At 45.2% G+C, this 23,417-nt stretch overlaps 2 protein-coding genes across 2 annotated transcripts; both read right to left on the reverse strand.

Annotated features, from left to right (window-relative positions):
• Nucleotides 1-1,533: 1,533 nt before the first annotated feature.
• On the reverse strand, nt 1,534-8,279 carry vamp8 (vesicle-associated membrane protein 8 (endobrevin)). The gene is made up of 3 exons (XM_080530619.1): nt 8,119-8,279; nt 5,581-5,742; nt 1,534-3,672 (listed from the first exon to the last, which is right to left on the reverse strand). Exons 1-3 carry the CDS (start codon nt 8,131-8,133, stop codon nt 3,478-3,480), a joined length of 372 nt encoding a protein of 123 aa, XP_080386745.1. The 5' UTR covers nt 8,134-8,279; the 3' UTR covers nt 1,534-3,477.
• Nucleotides 8,280-9,640: 1,361 nt separating this feature from the next.
• On the reverse strand, nt 9,641-22,771 carry LOC308157973 (condensin complex subunit 2-like; the record flags this gene model as incomplete). Its single annotated transcript, XM_080531566.1, has 14 exons — nt 9,641-9,700; nt 10,108-10,183; nt 10,499-10,551; nt 12,355-12,474; nt 13,992-14,098; nt 14,271-14,416; nt 16,120-16,328; nt 16,657-16,742; nt 17,621-17,810; nt 18,649-18,789; nt 20,543-20,671; nt 20,985-21,077; nt 22,355-22,445; nt 22,560-22,771. The coding sequence occupies 14 exons, from the start codon at nt 22,769-22,771 to the stop codon at nt 9,641-9,643; spliced, it is 1,713 nt and encodes a 570-aa protein (XP_080387692.1).
• Nucleotides 22,772-23,417: the final 646 nt, after the last annotated feature.

Below are 23,417 nucleotides of genomic sequence, written 5' to 3' on the forward strand. Positions count from 1 at the left end.
TACCGTAGGTAACTTTGATTCTTGCCTCAAGAAACAGAACAGATTGCCTAACCCAGCTTCCTTTCATAGAATAAGGAAGCTCTCAGGTAAACATCATTGAATCATATAGTAACTGCTTAACAATTTCTTTGTACTTTGTACAATTAATCATGTACCCCCCCCCCACTCCCCCAGGTAAGTCATCAATTCAAGTGTAGTTTAGTTCCCTAAACAATTTTTGACAATGTCGTTTCCTCTTGTAAATTCAAGTGTAACAATAGGCACCTCTTTCATCTTGTTGTGTGCAGCAGTCTGGCAGATGAAGCAGCAGCGTGTGAGGCCCGTCACCGCCGTGGTGCTGGGAGGACAGGCGCTCAGGCCTGGCTAACAATGGGCTGCTTCTGGGCCGCACCACACAAAGGCCATATTCACTAGCTGGCCCTCCCTCTCAGCCACTGCGTCATATGGACCATGGTATACTCACATCCAGTCTTACAATCCAACAATCCAACTCCGTGCTGACTATGAATGCTTCCATTTCCTGCCTGGTATAAATGGACTATCAGTGTCGTGCAGAGGAATATTGTTGTGTCAGGAAGACAACTCAGCATCGGTCATGTGAGAGAGAAAAGGAGAGAGAGGGGAAGAGAGAGTGAACTGAATTTCATAGCATGAAAGTTTCATAGTCATGCTTGGTTGAAATCCACCAATTGGATTTTTGGAGATAATTGGAGTGGTTGAAGTGCTGTTGTTAGAGATGTGTCGTGGGGGTTTCAGCCATTTTGAGTTGGTGGATGGGTTTTCTCACTGGTGACATTGTTGATCACACATAAGCTAAAGCGCTCCTCTGATCGATGCAGTAAGATTTACACAGGTACAGTATGAGATGTTCTGTAGTTAAGGACATTGTAAATCATGTACATCATTTAAGGTCCAATGGATTCTTCTGTGAATAGCTGTTATGTTACTGCTTTCACACTCATGACAAAATGTGCCAACCACAAAAATCAAAACTACAATGTCCTTCTTAGCACAACAAGTTGAAACATGATTAGTGGTAATAACAGCAACAAAATAATAATAAATTGAATTTAAAAGCGCCTTTCTCAGACTCAAGGACACTGTACAAACGAAAAGAAAAATAGAACAGTGGGTACACTGTTATGGATTGAATAAATGTTGTCAACCCTACTGCAAATAACATTGACCTAGCAAAAAGGGTGGGGGGTGGGGGACCCTATTCACCAAAATAAAAATACAGATAAACTGACACTACCCTCCACTACATCCCTAGTACTAGTTCACTAACTACATCCCTAGTACTAGTTCAACACTGGAAGCAGCTTCAGGTAAATGTCCTCCACCCTCACAGCAGCTCTCTCCAGTCATGTGTCTGTGTGCTAACTCCCTCTTGTGACCTCCGTGCAGAATGACAATCATTTACCACAACAGAGGAAATAACAGAGCCATTGTGTAAGTAAATACTATTTATTGTAATCAGACATAACACCGTTGAACTCCGTCAATGACCAACCAACACAGTTCTATAGCCGTTGTAACTGGCCCATATTCCCAATCCCAAAGCATCTGACTGATCTAAACCACACGTCTGAGTGAGGAGACTTGTGTTTCTCCACATAAACTACATTTACCGCAGCAAATGCTAAATGGGACGCTTGGGGCGGCCGACTCACCCCATTGAAGTTGATTCATTGAAACTGTTAAGGGTAGGGGTACAGTAAGGGTTTAGGGTAGGGGTAAGGTAAGGGTTTAGGGTGGGATCGTCCCAAGGATCCCATTTAGCATCTCCAACTGGACCACCGGAGGGGATTCAAATGGAGGTGTGTGTCACACTGGGATCATTACAACCCAAAGGACAGACACTGTTCGATGAAGGGCATCTGAAGCCGCAGAGGCAAAAATGAAAAGTAACACAGCTTCACGATTTGACTCCAGCAAGGCACATAGGATTATAAAACAGCAAAAGAAAATATGATGTTATACTTTATTATGTTCCCATTACATAAATATTGCATTCATGTTTCAGGCAGTTGGTTTGAATAATTAAGGATATTTGTGAATGAATGTTCTGTTCAATATCATACTCCTTCATTGGTATTAAAAATAACATTAATAACATGCAAAACACAGATGTTTAGTAAGGCAGAAAAAGATAAAAGATAAATAAATAGCCTAGAATACAACCTTACATTAATAGGATAGTTGGGGGGGCCTTTACAGTTTACAAATATACAAACAGGTGAGATAACTTGACCTATATACAAGCGTGGGAGAGGACTCCTTGACCATTCCAAACCCAAACTGACTTGTAACCATGGAGACAGGTGCCAAACGGACTTGTAACCGTGGAGACAGGTGCCAAATGCTCCCCTTGAACTTACTGGAGAACACTTCAGCATCTGGATTAAGTAAAACATAATCTTTAGGATAAATGCTTCACTGTACAAGTGGAAAGAAAGTGTTAAGTCGTTACTATGATTCATGTATGTTCATGTAAGAGCTACTACGCTATTCTATGAGGAAGATACAGTACAACAATTACAACAAACAGTTGTGACCTAACAGCAATTGCACCTATTCTATTTGGCCAGCAGGGGGCGCTGTTTGCTGTTCACCTGCCCTCTCACAGCAGGTTGGCTGGAGGAGCTAGGGTTTCCAACACTGAGTACAGGGACCAGACAAACAGCATTTCTCCCCCTACTTTGTATTCCACTCTCAATGCCTCTGTACCACATCTTCTGGGTATTCACCCATGTTTCAAAACACAAACACTAGCCCACCAGTAACCATTTCAGCTAAAACACATTTAAACACAGTGGGGGGGGGGGAAAGTGACTTAACAAAAACCAGACTGAAGACAGTGGTCGTGATGAATGACAAACAGGTTTCACACAGCATGTAACTTCGGAGGCTTTCCCTGTGGCTGTGTGTGGATCACAGAGGATCATGGGTAAATGGCCTCTCATCACACGCAAGCCCGAAAAAATACCACGTGACCTTTTGAAACGAATACAGAAACAAACAGCTTCACTTTGACTATTGAACAGATTGAACTGCTAATAGCAGAAATATAGAATTCAATGATTTGCTTCCCCCATGTTCACTGACATGAAGACAGCATGACCTGCCAGCAATGACCATATTGATATTGGTTATAGGCCTCATGTGTCACCAAGAATGAGCCCCACACTATGTATGAATCATTTTCAATTGTACAAGAGTTGAGACTGTTCTACATTCAAGAGAGAGTGAATGTGCAAAACATTTGGGGTTATTCAGAAAACCAAAAACATTTGAGGAGAGTCTGAAAGAGCCCACATTCATCATTTCAAACTGATGCTGAATCGCAGAATCACAGAGATACGCTAGTCAATAAGACACTATCAACACTACTGAAGTGATTATGAATAAATAACCCTTGTGTGTGTGTGTGTGTGTGTGTGTGTGTGTGTGTGTGTGTGTGTGTGTGTGTGTGTATCACTGGCTTGGTTTCTGGGTGGGTACAGGAGGCAGAGGGGCGGTGCTGCTGCCCGTGGGGATAACTCCGGTGGCCAGCAGCACGATGATGAGGACGATGACCAGCACAATCACCACGATCACCACCACCATCTTCACGTTCTTCCACCAGTACGTGCGGGCCACCTTCTGGGACGTGTGCTTAAAGTTCTGAGCCTGGGGGGGGGGGGGGAATTGAAGGGGTTAAAGAACAGTTCACCAAACTAACCTCATTAGAAGAGGTATATTTTAATCAACAAGATAAGGTTTAATAACTTGTATTCTGGGTGAACTACGGTAAAACTTCCAATGAGCGACATTTACCACTATTACAACGGCAGCTTTGTATGGAACCGATTAGGGATGTCCCGACCCCATTTTTTCACTACCGATACCTGGGCTTCAGGTATCTGCGATACCGATATCAATCCGATATTTGTATTTATTGTTTTACTCCTGAATAATAACAAATACTTCCCCAGTATATAGTCCACAACAACAGTTGGCTATTAAAAGACTGCCAGCCTTTATTCAAGCAACAAAAACAGTACTCTGCAGTACAGTGACCAACTGGTTTAAAGTTAAAACACTTTGAACAGCAGCATTCAGCATTGTAGAAAAAAAGAGTTACTGTCTGATTTCTAGTTTTCGTGCCTTCAGGTTTTTATTCTATTTATCTTCTCTTACAAATGGCAAATCAATTATAGCACCCTTTTTTGTGTGTAGCCTGGTGACACCCGCTGGTGAGACCATAAACCAGTTGCAGAATCGAAGTGGTCAAAAAGTTAAACTTATTGTGTCAACAACATCTGGTTTTCGTTTTTTTCATAACAGGCAACTTGAAGTTTTAAAGTACCCACTCGATATAATATACAACAGTTTAACGATCACTAAATACTTATAATCTGTGGATTGGATTCACTGGTCTCGTTTGCCGTAGGCTACCGGTAAGTGATAATGACTTGTAAACATACTTTTGTTTTAGGACGTGTTCAAAAGCAAGGACTGTGTGTTCATCTAATTATGCGTAGTTATGTGTTTTTAGCATGTCCATGTTCTCTCAGCATGTTGTGATGTTATAAAAACGCAGTTAGCCGTTTGTAGCTATGTACCCCTGTTAGCCGCTAGCTGTTAGCAGCGTTTGTTGTTGTGGTTTGATCAGTCACTTTTCTCCTGTCGCATTCTCATTCTTGAGGTGCACCAACATTAAAATACTTGTCATCTTGATTTTTTTCCGATTTCAATGTATGACGCATCATTTGAAAGCTTACCATCTGTAGTTTCAGACTATGTAAACAACCAAAAAATTACTTAAGCAAATGGTTTACGATTTCACCAGCTGGCATCATGTCAGACTCATTACACACAGGTAGCTACTAGCCAACTCTCATGCACGTGACCACAGACTACTACTGTTGTCATCACGTGAGTGACACACCAGATCGCGAGTCCCAGATTGGTGCCTATTTTTTTCCCCGTCCGATCTGCGATCCAGCATTCAGGACCAATATCGCACAGATATCCAATATCAATATCGGTTCGGGACATCCCTAGAACCGATAATACGATTACCAATATCCATCAAAAGATTAAGGTTTTGACTGATTTGTTTTGATTAATTATAGGCTAACAATGTCGATAACATGTTGGTGGATATTTGTTTCAGTAGGTTATGGTATATGTTCAGCTGTCATATTGCGGGTTTGAGCAGTAACAGCGGTAGGGGTTAAACAGTATAAACCCCAGTCTACAATAACAGCCCGTCTCTAACACACACCAGGTGGTTAAAGCAAAGAAACACCGGGTTACTAAAGAGAACGGTATGCCTCCCAGATGAAAAACTGTTGGGGTAAAAACTGTGTGTGACACATATCTGAGGGTGCATAATGAAGAGAAAGAGAAAGAGAGGGAGGGAGAGAGGGGGGAAGAGAGAGAAAGAGAGAGAGAAAGAGAGAGAGAGAGAGAGAGAGAGAGAGAGAGAGAGAGAGAGAGAGAGAGAGAGAGAGAGAGAGAGAGAGAGAGAGAGAGAGAGAGAGAGAGAGGGGGGAGAGAGAGAGAGAGAGAGAGAACAGAAGGTGGACTGACCCCAGCCTGCAGGTCTTCAGACTTTCCCATCAGGTCGTCCAGTCTCTCTCCCCGGGCCAGGATCCGGTCCACATTCTGGGTCATGATGTCCTTCACCCCATCCACCTGAGACTGCAGGCTCTGGACCTTATCCTTGTGCACCACCTCCTCCTCTCCCCGCTCCTGGGAGACAGAAACAGACAGACAGACAGACAGAGAGAGACAGAGAGACAGAGAGAGAGACAGAGAGAGAGACAGAGACAGAGAGACAGAGAGAGAGACAGAGAGAGAGACAGAGAGAGACAGAGACAGAGAGAGAGAGAGAGAGAGAGAGAGAGAGAGAGAGAGAGAGAGACAGAGACAGAGACAGAGATCATTAAGGATGGAAAAATACTCCTACACAAAATGGGGACGATAAACAACAAAACAACATAAATGTGAAGATTATCAGGTGCTGCTGGATGTTACCAAGACGGGCCGACTAGTCAGGTTTTATCCGTTTCATCCTTCTCAGCAATCCCGGCTTTATATATAAACCAAAAGCAAATTAGCCATCAGCAAAGAGCAGTGCAGTTTTAAACCTGCATCCAGGATATCTTCATGTCTGATCTGTAGGTGTTAGCATAGCAGACAGAGACTTGTGCATGTCTAAATGCCACCAACTCTAAAAGGACCGGTATCGAATGAACCAGGAGCACATTTCCAGTTTTGGCAGCACGGTTTTGTGTGAATTACTCCTCATGGTGGAATGTCTGTGTTTGAAGCTGAAAGGTTGTGGTCCATATTATAGTCATGTGTTTGAAGCTGAAAGGTTGTGGTCCATATTATAGTCATGTGTTTGGCATTCATGTTAAACACACCCTAGAAATACCACATCTGACATGTTTAGGTGTGATCTTAACTGTGCAACAGTCAGGCTATTACACAATGCTGCAAGAGTTGTTACGGCAATTGTATACAGTATGTATTTGTGTAGGGTAGTGTGTGTGTGTGTGTGTGTGTGTGTGTGTTAGGCCTACTTCTCTTCCAAACCCCAAGAGCAGGCCCACTGGCATGCAAACACAGGCGTCTCCAGGAAATGGCAAGCTATTATGCGTCACCACCTAACTCCCCTCCTCCCTCCCTTTCTTTCTTTCTTTTCTCTTCTGTTCTCAGTGTGTCTCCTCCCTCTCTCCCTGCGTGAGGCCCTCTGAATGGCAGACTGCTATCAAATGACAATTCCCACTGAGAGAGAAACATTACTGACGAACACAATAAGTTCACTTAGCCAGTTGGAGACAAGCATTACAGAATCTTTTCTTATTCAAACAGAAGCCTTTTTTGAGGTCTTGAAGTTTTTTCAGCTACGAGGATAACACCTTGCCATACATATATATAGTATAGTGGATAGTGTACATAGCCTTTATTTATGTAAACCAGCTCCTTTCCCTTCTTTTTGTTTTTTGTTTTTTTTCTTTCCTAGCACCAGGGGAGCCCCCCCTCCCAAATTTCGTTGTTTGGTACCTGTACTATATCAATGACAATAAAGACCATTCATTCATTCATACAAGTAGGCTACTTCTGCCCCTCCTCACAGACAATAATATTGCATATTTAACAGATATAGCCGCCTAATTATTTGGCTGACCAAACCGACAGATAAATCGAACAGGGGGGTCAGCAGGTCACAAGATCATAGGATGTTTGAAAGCAAATGACATATCTAATATCACACCGCATGACTGAGGTGATCTAAGCTGCTGCCTGAATAACCAATAATGTATCAATCTTATGTGTTATGTGAGGTATATTCAGATTTGAACATGAGTGAAGCATTAAAGATATATTTCACTGAACCACTCTCGTCTCATTACTCCAAACATTTACAGATGGGGTTATGTCAACAAGAACGCTGCAGGCTAAAGAGGTAAACATATCTGTAGTTGGTGTGTTGGTCTAGTCATTGTCTCCTTAGGGGGAGCTGACCTGAAGCCTAAACCCACTCAAACAACTGGGCTTGAATGAAAGCTAAGAAGGTCCCCTTTAAAATGATACCAAACATTATATTATAAAACATAGAAAAATGTCCTGACCATGAGCCGAAAGCAGCTATACACCAGCGTCTAAAATGCTATTTTCTTTAGGGGGTGATCAACTTCATGAGCTGATAAGTGTGATAAAGCTGCCACTTAGGAATGGTTATCAAACCAAAATATCATCTACAGACATGTATCTTTTCACAAAATATAGTTAAGTTTTGCCACCCTGAGTGGTAGCAAAAAGTGACATTTTGGGCTCCGGCCCAGCGCCTAGAGCAGTTATACAACTGTATACTTCCTCAACGCAGCTTCAAAATGCCCAGTAGGGACAAGAAAACACCATGTACAGCCTTAAATCTTACGCTTGTCACACAATAGCCTACATAAACCTTACAACATCAACACTGGACATAACCACTCGGTGTATCGATGTATCAAACTGTTCCGTTTCTGTTCTAAAGTAAAAGTGAGAAGTGTTTGTGTGTGTGTAGATGTTGCAACAAAACTAATCCGCTAAAGCACATTCAAGATTACCACCTACCGGATCATTATCCATGGTTTTTTCGGAAACTTGATGTTGTTGTTGATTAAAGCCACCGGAGTGATTCAGCTTCTTTAGTCGTAATTCATGCAATCTTTCGCACTTGTTTGTCTATCGACTAATGGGAGTATGATGATGATCTCTACAGCGGCTTGCGTGACCGCCTGTTGCTGCTGACTTCCTGGTTCGTTTTTTTTACTCTTCAAAGTTTAATTCCTTCGCTTTGGCCCTCCTCCGTTGGCTTCCACCTGCATCCTCCTTTGGCCCTCCTCCTCCTGTCGGTTTTGGCCCTCCTTCCGTCAGCTTTGGCCCTTCTCCGCCTGCCTCCTCCTTTAGCTCTCCTCCGCCTGCTTCCACCTGCTTTGGCCCTTCTCCGTCTGCCTCCACCTTTGGCCCTCCTCCGTCTGCCTCCACCTGCCTCCCCGGGAGGGCGGTGGACTCATGAACACAGCCTTCTCACCTGCATAAAGTGAAAGCAGTACAACTTGCCTAAGCAATGATATCCTAACTTTGTCTCAAAGGATTTTTTTGCGCATCTGGATTCTATTGCATAAGCCTCTCCTCTGTTTGGCTCATGACATGGCCTTCTGTCTCATAAACATCATCTCTTATCAGGTGACGGCATCACTGCTGGCAGACATCTGATAATGACTCACAAAAGTTTGTCAACATTCTCAGCCAGTAATTCATTTCTGAACAAAAATGCCTAAATTCTTACCGTCACGTGGTTATGAAGGCCTACTGCCGTACTGATAGATACATTCCCATTCAAAATGTAGCGTGGCAAAGGTGAGTGACGTGTACTCTATATGGAATCATGTTGTGGAGATAGGGAACGCTGTGTAATACCTTAATAATAATAATAATAATAATAACTTTTTATTTGTATATCGCTTTTCCTGCAAATGTTGCAGCTCATAGCTAATAAACTAGTTCATAGCTAATAAAGATGTTCTGTCAAGTCAGTGTACAAACAGTGTTGAAAAAAAGCTAACAGTTCCTTGACTCACTGCTCCCTGCCCAGCAGCTGGTGCTGTAGCGGTCATGCTTATGCAGTATCACCCAGCCTGCTTACCTAACCCTGACCAACCGGTTTTACCCTCACAGGGTTGGAAGGAACTCAATGCACTTCAACCACGTCAGAACACTACACCAGGGTAAGCTACGGTTAAAACAAACAAACAAACAGAAAAAAACGAACTAAAAGTAACATTGATATGTTTGTTTTCAGGTCATGTGGAAAAAATCGTTTATTTGTTATTTACACATTCAACTGTGTACATTGTGCATTTAGATGAACTGCACATGTGGAGCAGCCAACATACAGGTTAAATAGAAAAGACAGCGGGTGAAACAAATTGACACTATCAATTTTCAAGATAAAAATATCTTCCTCGAACATGAAAAATAAATGCGTTGGTGCCTTTGACATGAAAGGCTCAGAGTTCAAAGACAGTTAAAAAGAGAGGACAGGAAATTGAAGAGAGATGATCCTTGTATCAGTCCTGTCATCCATCCCCTCTCAGTGGCCTTGCTTGATGACGATATCAGACATGTCATCCACCTTGACAAGCTCCAAATTCTGTTGAAAGGGCAAAAATGCATTAGAATGAATGACCCGGCAACTTTTTTTCCCCCCACCACACTCACTTGCTAGGTTTATCTTATTATCTTCTCATTTTCTCTCTGTTTTGACTCATTTTTCCCTGTTAAGCTGTACTGTATATGAAATGTGCAGTGTACAATGTGTATAAATAAAGTTGATTTGAATTGATAGAGATTGTCATGATGATACTCATGACTGTTAAAAACGTAACATTTTAATTGGAAGTTAAAAAGAAAGAACATTTCAACAACACAGATCATTTTAAATATGCTTTTTGGGTTCATGTACGAGCAGCCTATCCACCACATGCTCCACCTATCATCAACAGCAGGTGGTCTGGTCCCTGGTGTAGGAATGGCATGAGGACTACAGTAGTAACTCACCTTCTCATTGGCCAGGTGCAGCAGGGCCACAAACGCCAGGGGCACCGACAGGTTCTGAGCCATGTTGGAGGGCAGACTGAAGAGACAGGAGAGAGAGAGAGAGACAGGTGAGAGAGAGACAGAGAGAGAGAGAGAGAGAGAGAGAGAGAGAGAGAGAGAGAGAGAACATGGTTTAGACACTGCATTAATTCATCTGCACGCACGTCATGTTCACACCCCTGTAAGCACTGAATCAACGTTTGGAACCCTCCAAAACCTCTCTGTTGAGAGCGCCGTTTAAATGATGCATGTCTACAAGCTTTGAGGAACAGCCAAGCCCCATCCTCCACACACACACACACACACACACACACACACACACACACACACACACACACACACACACACACACCTCATGTCCATACTCTTGGCTGTCTTCACGTAGTTGATCTCCACCTTGTTCACCTGAGGGGAGGCAAAAGCAAAAGCCAGGGTTAGCTTCTTTCCTCCTCCTCTCTCTATTGAACAAGACTGGTGAGACCTCGTCTCCCAGGCTACTTTTAGGCCCAATCCCGATTCCCTTTTCTACCCCTATGGCTCGTTTTCGAGTGTGACTCGATTTCGAGCCAAGGCCTTCGAACAGAGCCACAAGCCGTCGGGGTTAAAATCTACCCCTATGAAATGGGACAACCCTTCAAGACTGATACGTCATCAGTAGTATCGTAGAAAAGCATTGACGCTCGCGACTCATTCACAACTTCACTTTTACGCTATCAATCGATCAAACAAGTCATCAAATAAAAAAGAACAATGCTTCATTATCAGACCATGACAGAATAACGGCGCTCTAACCTGTAAGAAACCTGTGCTCCTACCCTGCCAGTCTGCACTGATTTAGGACAACAGTGCAACAACTTCGCGGCTGAACTTAAGTAAAATTTACGGCGTCATATACCATCAATGGGAAACATGGATAAATGCATGACTTACAGATTTAATTTTATGATGTTCCGAAATCCGAAGTGACAGGAACGCTGGAGAAACAGCCGCTGTCCACTGCATTAATTAACTACATGTCTTTGATGAGTCTCCCGCTCACTGCCCTCCATCAAAAATGGCACATCCATCGATAATATTACATAACAACTGCTCGGATCAGATTGCGAGTTGTTTTGATATAATAACTCCCGCAATACAACTATAGCGTCATATACCACCAAGGGGGGGGGGGGGAATTCGCGCCTATCATGCACATATCAGCCTGTGGATAGATAACTTTAGATAGATAACTTTACATTAAATATGTCTACCATCATCCGCTGTCAAACACCACAATTTATTTCTAAATAAACATGATTGTACATCTCTGAAATGTTAATCGCGCACCGATGTATTTATATGGGGAAGGCTGTGCTTGACGATTCCATTGGACTGACGCCGGGGCAGAGGAACAGGGTGACTGTCTGTTACCCTGTGACAAACGCGCAGATATGAGTGCTCCGGTGTCCTGCTTTGGTAGTCGAATGGAAGTGATCAGGTAAGCTACCAGTCCTCTACTGCTAAACCCGAGCGCGCTGGACTGTGGAACTTTCTATGTTAAGCATAGGCACACGCATAGGCACACACCTTGGCACACCTTGGCATAACAGTGATTTTTTTGTTATGCTTGTTTGAAAGAAAAGGTCTATAATGCCTTGAAATGACATTAGTACATCAGACATTAGACATCAGACATGGAAATATGTCATATGCGCGACTGTCCACAAATCAGCCTAACGTTACACACAGCACCGACATAAAAGCGATTTTTTTGTTATGCTTGTTGTAAACAAAATGTCTATAATGCATTGAAATGACATTAAACTAAGATAATAAGATGGCTATCATAATTTTTCAAATCTTTAATAAGTAATTACAGAAAAAGTAAATTACATTTCTGTCATGGGTTCCGCATGTTGGCCTATGAGAGAGTCGGAATCATGTGCTACCAAGCGGACCAATCACAGTGCTTACGGTCTGCGTAGGTGTGTTGCGTAGTTACATTTTTGGAGAGGTGCGCGTCAACCTACGGCGTAGGCTCCAGGCCTACGCAGGCTACGGCGTAGGTTACGCCGTCGATTTTACGCAGAAGTATAAATTGGGCTTAAGACTGAACATTAAACAGGATAGTTCATCCCCAAAGTGGACTGACAGGCGCTCCCTAGAGACATTAAGAAATTATGATTTTGGGGGGTGAACTAACCCTTTAATGGGTGGGGGGGGGCTTACCACGCTGGAGGGCTTGAGGCTGTGTTGGGACAGGGTCTCCGGGGGGAACTTGAAGTCTGCAGGTAGAGTGGTCTTCTTGTTGCCAGTGTTGAGGGCTGACTTGGTGTTAGTGGTAGCAGCCTGGGGGCACGCACACGCACACGCACACACACACACAAACAAACAGACACTCGCGCACACACACAAACACACAGTGGCGGGCGGTGCATTTCACACCTAGGCCTTCAGTGATGTCCTACCTGAATTATTCCACCTCTTAATACCATCATTATGACACGCCATGGCTCTAGAAACTATACATTTAGACAGAAACGCAGTATAACCGGGCGTTGCCATTGTTATTATAGCGGCACCTTGTCTGGGTGTATTCAATTCATTGCATGAAAACGAAAGCGTCAGTTATTTCCCGAGCTTTGCGGTCTGTCGATCTCGATAGGAGAACCGTATCGAGGTTCCATTTAAGGCCGGTTATCTTCCTCGTGTTCATACGGTCACGGGGGTGTGTCGTTTTCCATAGTAGCAGCCCGGGAAGTGGTTAAAAGATCGCATTGAAGCCCCACTTACTCACACAGCTGAGCCAGGCAACACAACACACTATCTGTATCTACGGACCCCAGGGTCGCTCAGTACATCTCTTGCAGAAAACATTAAATGCTTTGTACTCACCAAAACAACTGATTATTTGAACACAAAATCCATCCTCCTTTCTTTCCTCAAGAAGACTTCAATGACTCTGTTGTACAGTTGATCAGTTCCACCAATAAGTCCTTTTACATGGATAGCGTCGCTAACGTCGGGGTTGGCCGTTCTCTTCTGATTATGTCTAGCTTTTCTTAGAAGGTTCTTCTTTGTTGTTATAATATCTGCCACCAAATCTACCTCTTCTCCTCCTTCAGCCATTGTGGCTGCTTGTAGAACAACAGCAATCTACACAAATTAGCGAGATCAAGTTCAGTGTGCTAGCTCCGCCTCCCAATAGTTTGTATCCAATCAAGACGTGCAGGTGCTGATCAGGTGCTCCGCCATCCAGAAGGCCCCTTCGTCGGATTTGCTTGGATTTGCTCGCCAACTCGAGATCTGACCACGGTACGCCACAGCTCTTTTCTCGCTCACTTTAAATTACAATCTGTACTCGCGCCACTGTTGAATCTGCAGGCGGGCAGATTTCTTGGTACCCTGGCAACACATTATGGCTGAAATTGATTGGATAAAAGCTAAAGGCCAGCCCTCCAAATGTCTGGAAGCAGCGCAACCAAGAGGAAAGCTATGAAATGAAGAGAATAGACTACGGGAATAATTTAATACATATTTGTAGAAAAAATATATACAAATTAAATGTATATTCTGATGATGTTTAGGCCAGCAGAGAAGGCCTTGCTGGCCCTGACGCCCACCACTGCAAACACACACACACACACACACACACACACACACACACACACCACACACCACACACCACACACCACACACCACACACCACACACACACACACACAGACACAGGGTTGTCAGTCACTTGAAATAGCGTCAAAATAGCATCGGGAAAAAGTAGCAATCACAGCACTTCTTTGTAACTATGACAACAGCTCAGAAAAAACTGGTCGGTGAACTCGAGGGGCGACCGACCGCGAGGCTTACTCTGGTACAGCGGAAGTGGGTCTCAAAGTTGACGTCGTCGTTGAAGTCGATCTCAAACACCTTCTTGGGCTTCCTCTTGCGAGTCTCCTTGTCAGGCGCGTGGTCCTCTGAGCAGAGAGAAAAACAGAGAGAGGGGGGAGGGTCAATGATCAATGATGTAGTTAAGGGAATGTCACAGACAACACAGTGTTAAAAACAACACATACACCCCCCATCCACCCTCCCTCCCAACACACACACACACAGAGCGGCTTCTTTCGTATGACAACAAACACTCACGTTTATGCTTGGGCTTAAACTGCCAGTAGCCGGGGCCGGCCCACGTGGCCATGGTCTTGGGGCTGAAGTAGGAGTACTCCCTGGGCTGGGAGGACAGCTGCAGGCACATGGTGGCGATGTCCCCCTCTCCGATGGGAATCATATCCCTGTCAATCACACACAACCACACTCACAATCTCATTCAAACCAACGGAAAAAAACAGAGAGTGAAGTTCCCTTATTACGGAAAAAACCCGCAGAGGAAAGTTGGATTTCAGCATGTTTTCCGAGAGATTAACCGCTGACGCGTCCGGACTGAATCCCAATTATTCTGGCTCCGATGAGTAACCCAACTCCAACAGCAGCACTTAGAAGTGGCGCTTTACCTGTGGGGTGAGAGCTGGTGGTCTTCAAACAGAGCCAGAACGGTTTCACTGCTTTGATCCCGAGACGGAACTGGGTGTTTAACACTAGAACAGCCGTGCCTTCTTTACCTACTAAGAGAGCCGCCTCTTTACAATGCTCAAGCTGCTATTTACACAGAACGACCACTAGTTGGCCGCTTGTAAACTAGCCTGCTTCCTACACGGAAAAACCTTATCCTGAAGTGATTTTGAAAATGTAAGGATACTGGGTGGTAGAACGCACATATCTAGGAAAAGTCATGAAAGGAGGGTCCTGAAATTTGATCGAGTGCAAAGATATAAAAAATGTCTTTACTCACAGGGGTCAAATTACCCCACCTGAGAGTCTGAGGAGAACAGAGAGAGTCTGAGAGAGTCTGAGGAGAACAGAGAGAGTCTGAGGAGAACAGAGAGTCTGAGAGAGTCTGAGGAGAACAGAGAGAGTCAGAGAGAGTCTGAGGAGAACAGAAAGAGTCTGAGAGAGTCTGAGAGAGTCTGAGGAGAACAGAGAGAGTCTGAGAGAGTCTGAGGAGAACAGAGAGTCTGAGGAGAACAGAGAGAGTCTGAGAGAGTCTGAGGAGAACAGAAAGAGTCTGAGGAGAACAGAGAGTCTGAGAGAGTCTGAGGAGAACAGAGAGAGTCTGAGGAGAACAGAGAGAGTCTGAGAGAGTCTGAGGAGAACAGAGAGTCTGAGGAGAACAGAGAGAGTCTGAGGAGAACAGAGAGAGTCTGAGGAGAACAGAGAGTCTGAGGAGAACAGAGAGAGTCTGAGGTACTCCTGAGAAGGAGTCTAGGAGAGAGGATGTGAGCGAATCCAGGAAAGGCTTTCGATCGTCGGTCCGTTGAGGAGCAAAGTATCGTTGTGTGTTGTTGTTGTAATAGTAGTAGTAGTAGTAGTAGTACATTCTGGACTAAGCAAAGAGAAGAATCTCCCACTAGACTTGTAAGTGAATTTAATCTTGCTTTATACCGCATGCTATTGTGTAGTTGTGCCGTTTAATCAGTGTCGCTATTGTTTAGCTTCTAGCACGATAACTGGCAATGGCCCATAGCAGGACTTTCTCCTGCTATGACTGATAGACATGACTCACTTATTTCAGTCAAATGGATTTGTTGTAAGTCGCCTTTGGATGAAGGCGTCCGCTAAAAATGCCGGTTGACAGAGGATGCTGGCGTTGCTTGTACGCCGCTTCTCCGCCCGAAATCTAATTGTGTAATTGCAGTATTACAGAGTAGATTGTCCTACAAAGACACCTAGACTTTAGTCATCTAAAAATTAATTAGACCCCTATACTTTCTTTTATTTATTTTTTGTTTCTTTCTATTATTACTACTCGATCTTTTCAGTTTGTAAAGCGTCTTTGAGTGTCTAGAAAAGCGCTATATAAGTCTAATGTATTATTATTATTATTATAAACACCAAGAATGTAAATATAAAAGGTAGTGAAGCGCCTCTGTGTCCTCACCGTCCTCTCTGGGTCCCCTCGCAGCGGTCCTTGTGTTCCTTGGAGCCCTCCCCACAGTCCCCTGGGCCCCCCTCCTCGTAATCGGCGTCAAAGTCGTCCCCGAAGTCCTGGCCCCCGCCGCCGCCCTCTTCCTCGTCCGACTCCGCCTTGGCGTTCACGTCAAACACGTGCTCCCCCTGCTTCATCTTCTCCAGCAGCTGGTTCATGGTCTGCAGGTCAGGGAGAGAGAGAGAGAGAGACACACAGTGGTTAGCGGATATATAATACAGGGTTCCCACACCTTCTGAAACATCAAATTCAAGCACCTTTCAAGGACTTTCAAGACTCAATTCCCTCAAATTCAAGGACCCAACACGGCATAGTTTGAGACAGAACTAGATGAGAATTCATATAATAGGAACTATCTGCTCACAGACAACAATTAAAAAGAGAGGCTTGAATGTGTGAGCAGTGAGCACTAGATGGTCTCTTGCCTTCTCTACTATAATTACGTTTAAAAAATGTTGGGGTGGTCTGTGGTTGTTGTGTGGCTCTGACCTGATCGGGGTTCCAGCTGGTGAAGGAGAAGTCCTCCAGGGAAGGGCAGATGGACAGACTCTTCTTCAGGGCCCTCTGGAGACCACCTGTATCCAACACAGTCAACGGGGTTGATTTTGTTCTTTTTTTGTTCTTTCCTTCACATCCCTCTCTCCTCACCTCCCTTCTAAATGGTAAATGGACTGACTTATATAGCGCCTTATTCCAAAGCGCTTTACAACGGCCTCTCATTCACCCATTCACACAGACATTCACACACCAATGGCGGCAAGCTACCATGCAAGGCGCCGGCCCGCTCACTGGGAGCAATTTGGGGTTCAGTGTCTTGCCCAAGGACACTTCGACATGTGGCCAGCCGGGGCTCAAACCGCCGATCTGCCAACCTTGCGATCATTAGACGGCGGCTCTACCTCCTGCGCCACAGCCGCCCCTCCTTCTCAAAACTCACTGAGGTTCCTCCCTCTTCCTCCTCTAATGGGTTTGTGGAAGACTGACCTTCCTCCTCTAATGGGTTTGGAGAAGACTGACCTTCCTCCTCTAATGGGTTTGGAGAAGACTGACCTTCCTCCTCTAATGGGTTTGGAGAAGACTGACCTTCCTCCTCTAATGGGTTTGGAGAAGACTGACCGTCCTCCTCTAATGGGTTTGGAGAAGACTGACCTTCCTCCTCTAATTGGTTTTGAGAAGGGATGCCAGGGGGATATCAAGGGAAAGACTTTTTGGGCGATTCAGCCACGGATAGGTACATCCAGTTACTAGGCCCAAACCACCAGGGGGGGGGGGCAGCACACAGCGAAGTGCACAGTGCAGTGACACCACAGTGCAGTGACACCACAGTGCAGTGACACCACAGTGCAGTGACACCACAGTGCAGTGACACCACAGTGCAGTGACACCACAGTGCAGTGACACCACAGTGCAGTGACACGGTGGTGGAGTGTGTGTGGCACTGCTCCTTGTTTACCTGCGAAGGGCTGCGAAGGCGTCCGCTGCGGGGGAGGCGGGGACCAGGAGGGCCTGGAGTGCAGCAGGGTCATGTGGGAGGGGAAGAGCAGCTGGCAGCGGCTGTCCTCGCTGAACAGCACGGGCAGGAAGACGCCCGCCGTGCTGCTCTCGTCGAAGGAGCACGCCATGCGCTGGAACATGGGGTCCACCTGGAGGGTGGGGGGGGAGGACAAGTCAGTCATCCTACTCAAACAGAATATTATGCCGTCATCGAGTTTACGAGGATAAGTCACAAATGCACGCCCCCCCCCCCACTCACTTCATTCATTCACTTATTGTGAATTGTTGATTAATATATACACACACACACACACACACACACACTCACCGAACACTTTATTAGGAACACCTCGACACCTGCCAAGCTGGTGGAGGTGGTGTAATGGTGTGGGGAATGTTTTCTTGGCACACGTTGGGCCCGTTAATACCAATCAATCTACATCCAATCTATGGTATATACATCCAGTCTATGGTATATACATCCATGCTGATGATGTTCCATCATGGTACATCCACTGTGAATGTCCCGTTCTACCACGTCCCAAAGGTGTTCTCTTGGATTCAGATCTGGTGACTGGGAAGGCCACTGAAGAACACTGAACTCTTTTGTCATGTTCATGAAACCAGTTTGTGACGACTTTTGCCTTGTGACATGGTGCATTATGCTGGAACTATCCATTAGCCATTATTATTGTGGCCATTAAGGGATGCACATGGTCAGCAACGATACTGAAATAGGCTGTAACATTCAAGCCATGATTTATTTGTATTAACGGGCCAAAGTCTGGCAAGAAAACATTCCCCACACCATTACACCACATGGATGAATGAGAAGGTGTACAGGTCCCTAATAAAGTGTTCAATGAGTCACTGCACTGTTAGCTTGGAAGTAAGCATTTCATTGCATTGTTTACTGATTGTAGCTATTTCCCTCTATCAAGCAGACAGTTCCCTCTGTTCTCTGAGGAGCAGCCTGCTCCACCTCACCTCACACTTCCTCTCTGTCTCAGAGATGTTGATGTTGCTCAGGTTCTGCTCCACCGTCTTCTTCGGGGGCCTTTTCTTCTTCACCACCTGCCTGGCTGCCAGTTCTCCCTCTGAGCCCCCCTCGTCCCCGTCTCCGTCACCCCCTGGACCATGAGCCACACAAACCGCAACAAGGAAAGGGGAAGGATGGATCAGAAGATGATTATTTTTAAATTCATAATCATAATAATAATAATAATGTCAGTGTTTCCCCTACAATTGCCTTGGGAGGGCGGGCTGCCCCCCCAACGGAACCTCCTGCCTCCCCAAGTAAGAGGATTTATTACAGACGTAGATACCAAACATCTGACAAGCAGGCTAAAATATCAGCTTTTTTAAACGCACCCAACCCGAATCTGGCGACAGTGGCAAGCCCATGGGCTCGTTGGTAACGTTAGTCCGCCGTAGTCTCGCATAGCCAGACCTATCTAAACACTTCGCATAACCAGACCTATCTCCACACTTCGCTTCGCGCTGTGCCATCGCTGGAGAATAATACAAGGTTTTGCGCGAGTGTGTGCGCGCGACGAGAGAGTTTTTGCAGGGTGAGATGTCTGCAGATGGAAAATAAGCAAGTTAAAACGTTAGCAAATATAATTGCTGAGTGTTCTGACAGAGAAAGTTGGTTAAAATTGGTCGTTATTATTGTGACTAGAAAGTGTCTGACTATAGTTTTATGGTGTAAATAGTGTAAAAGAACTAGCAAGCTAGCTCAGAGGTGATGAGATGAGCTAGTCTGCTTGCACACTTGCCAGCTAAAGAGCTAACTGGATGCACTTTATTATTTTACTTAAAGTAGATATACAATCTTTCTTATTCTGGTAGAATTGGGCTTTATGGCAATACCATAATGGTATATTTACAGTACATGGACAGTGGATTGAAGCATTGGAATTGTCTGTTTTTTATAGTTGGACATACATTTTTTCAGGTGAGAGAGTAAAGTCAAAATGATATTATCTGACTGCATTGCCCACAGCAATCCAATATTCAATGATAATTATGTTATAAATTGATATGGATCAATTTATACCTCTTATTAGATTATAAATACTCTGGTTGTTATGTTTGCCTTTTGGTTGACAGCAAAAGAGGGAGAGAGGAGGGGAGAGAAGGAAAGAGAGCAGGATGGTGTCGGCACACCAGAGAGAGACAACAAGAACCAGGTGAGAAAGTGTACAGGTAGTCAAGACCACATAAGTAAGTAGCCTTGAGAACCGATGGTTCTCGAGCCAAATGGCCCATAGGGCAGGAGCCTATCTCCTGTTTCCGTAGCGTAAGGTGACTTAATGTACAAGTACACCCCCTGGACATGACGCTGGTATGTCGCAGGGTCTTACCCCCTGGGGGGGTCCATGCCAAAGGCAGCAAACCTAGGGGAAACACTGAATGTGTTGATGGCAGTAGGGCTGGGGTGATGTGGCCTAAAAGAAAATCTGTAAAAGAAGATTTTCTGCGATTTTCTTTGCTGTGTTGTGCAACTGGCAGTGCCACACACGTCTCCTACTCGGCTGCGTGCCTGTTTTAGATGCTGGAAGAAATGAGTGGTGCTGGATATTAATTGCCGGGGTGGGTGGGGGGGCTCAGGGAAGAGGTAGTGGTTCTGTACCATAATTACCCAGTTCAAGTGAAAATCCATTTTCCTTTTCAAACATCGTCCTAAACCACAAATTCTAATTAATTGATAAAAGCATCAATTCATGGCCCACCTCCTACCTTCAGCAGGCTTAGTCTCAGCACCCAGACCTCCCAGTACTCTGTAGGACTCCTACCTTCAGCAGGCTTAGTCTCAGCACCCAGACTTCCCAGCACTCTGTAGGAATGGAATGGAATGGACTTTATTTGTCATTGCTACAGGACTCCTACCTTCAGCAGGCTTAGTCTCAGCACCCAGACCTCCCAGCACTCTGTAGGCGTCGGCGTGGACAGCATCCACTCTGGCGGCGTAACTCTTTGTACTGGCGTCCAGCGTCCCAGCAGCCACCTGGGCAGCCACAAACAAGAGGCACTTTAAACAGACGGTCACCGAGGGTGGAATCCACTCCTCCGCACGTGGGCTAATTAAATCACATTTCCCATTGATGTCGGAGTTCCGCATGTGGACGTCAAGTTGAGACAGCGAGCAGTGACGTAACCCGGTAGTGAACATGTCTTAGTTTTAGGAAAATGTCATTCCTTTCTGCATTAATTTTTCATCCTGCTCTCAGTAGCAAAGGCATCTCGGTCTTGAAGTATTGTGTGATGGGGAGATTTCAAGAGAGGCACACAGATGGAATAATTAATGTATAAAACCATACCTTGAAGTTTGTGGCCTCAGAATCCTTCTGCTTGAGGATGTCAGCCATGTAATCAATCAGGTGGAGACCAAAGGCGTTCTTGGTTGTAATTTTCTGAGAAAACAGGGGAAGGAATATAAGGCTTGTCTTGTCTTGACATTTACTTCAGTCTTTCCCATTCTTCAGAATGTCAGTTAGTTACAAGCAGGGCTGGACTGGGACAAAAATTAGGCCCTGGCATTTTTGGCCCAGACAGGCCCACCCCAATCGGTCGGACCACACCCACCAGCACAAAAATACTTGCCTTATATACTCGTCTTATATACTGTGCTGTACAGTCATATGACAAACTGTAGTATTCCCCCAAACCACTACAAAGACGACTACATACAGTAAGCAATGGTACCAGTGCAAGTAGACCAGTGTACTCAGTGATCAGATTCCAGAGCGAATTTACGAACGCAGCCTTGTTGTTCTAGATTTTTTTTTCCATTATCAACCTATCATTGCGCTTTAGAGTAAAACAAAGCACGCAACTGTCGCGTCTATCTTTTCATGGCAACTCTACATTGTGATTTACAAGGGATATTAACTAATATTAAGTAATATTATTACTTGGTTACATTTTGCAATTGATCCGCGGTACACATGCGTGCCGAACCGTGGGGGGGGATCCGTTACACCCCTACACAGCTACCTATATTTTCCTTACCGGGTCAACGGTTACAGGCTGACTCGGCCCCGCTTCTTCTGTATCCTCTCTATCCTCTGTATCTGTACCCTGCTCCCGCTCCTCCCTGCCAGCCTCCTCTTCAACCTGTTGCTGTTGCTGCTGTGGTAAACTTGAGGGTGCAGCAAACATGTCCCTAATGTTTACACATTTGGCAGCATCTGCCTCGAGTTTCTTCTTGTTTTTCTCCCTAAGTTTTTCCCAGCCTCCCTTCCGTTTTAGTGTGCTTTTGCGCTCCATCTCTCTCAGTATCTATCTAGTAACTATCCAGGCTAACAAAATTTATTTTGCCGGCCGGCTCGGCCCAAAACTACCGCGAAACTGAGACGGAGGTCTGGTGCTGCGTGCGTGCGTGACCCCTGACCCCCCCTCCCCTTCTCTCTGTTGATTGGGCCAGCCCAGTGTCTGTATAGAAAATTGACCAATGGGCCGCTGTCCCTGATTTATGGGCCGTTCAATGGTAGCTTTCGATTTATGGGCCGTTCGATGGTAGCTTTCGGCCGGGCCGGCTGGTAAAAAAAATAATTAAAATAATTACTTTTTTTGGGGGGGGGTCGGTCGGCTCGGCCCAAAACTACCGCGGCCCACCGGGCAAATGCCCGGTATGCCAGATGGCCAGTCCAGCCATGGTTACAAGGTATACGCATGAATGACTACATACATTTTCCGTGGACAGCTTGATGCAGGTGGAGTAATGCTCTGAGATCTGTGCGTTTGACAGCTTGGGCACAGCAGCGGGGGTCCCTGTGGTGCTGAATACAAACAAAAGGAATGTCTTATAAAAAGGTCTGAATCAATATCACACCTGTCAAGATGCAGTAGAGGGGATTACTTGTGCTGAGGGGTGGGCTACAGATATCCCCTACCTATGAGAGGCAGACTCATTAAACGGCGATTCAGGCGCACTATGTAGGTCAATGACCGCGGATTGACGCCTCTGCCGCCGCTCCAGCTCATCGTCGATGCCGGGAAAAGACGCCAGTAGCGGGGTGCTGGTGGTCGGAGAGGCGCCCATGTGCTTCAGGGACGGCGAGGCCCACTGACGTACCCGGGAGACGGGCGTTGACAATGCGCTCATCTTGACTGCCTGGAAAAGCACAGTTGTAATTGACCTTTCCCCAGCAGACTAGAACGTTATAGCCTACATGTTGTTTACCTACCAGGATAGCCAGGCTGTTGTTGTTGACTAAAACTGTGTTGTTGTTATCATTAGGCCAAGGCATTAACAGCTAGATACCAAACTTGAAACAACCCTTATCACAGCTCTCATAACTGACAGATGTCTACATTGATCACAGTGACGTTATTGGACGGACGGACGGACGGACACACACACACACACGAAATACTGAGCTAATGAAAAACGAATTAGCCTCCAAGTAGATTAGCTACATTTCATGAATATACATTTGGGGGGCCAGGAACTACTGAACAACTAACTAGCTAGCTAGCCAACTCGTGCTAGCGCGATAACAACGAACGCTATTCTTGTCAGAGTTGACGCTGCTGGATAAATAAAGTGTATCTTGAATTCGTAGCTAGCTTTCTTACCTCAACTTTTATCCAAAGCCTCCGGGATTCAGAGTGCAGTTAATATGTATCAAATGTAAATTGATTAATTTAGAGCAGTGGTCACCAACCTTTTTAAGCCCAAGATCCCTGACCTCGGCCTTGGTGAAGGCAAGATCTACCTATTGAAGCGTTGAGAGAAAAAGACAGCCAAG

The sequence above is a fragment of the Nansenia antarctica genome (genome assembly GCF_963989245.1).
Source record: "Nansenia antarctica genome assembly, chromosome: 5".
Lineage (NCBI taxonomy): Eukaryota > Metazoa > Chordata > Actinopteri > Argentiniformes > Microstomatidae > Nansenia > Nansenia antarctica.

What these genes read in the sequence shown, in the direction of transcription:
- vamp8 (XM_080530619.1), bottom strand. An exon ending in CTGAAGACCTGCAGGCTGGG is followed by an intron (nt 3,673 to 5,580) that starts GTCAGTCCACCT and finishes CCCCCCCCCCAG; the next exon opens with GCTCAGAACTTTAAGCACAC.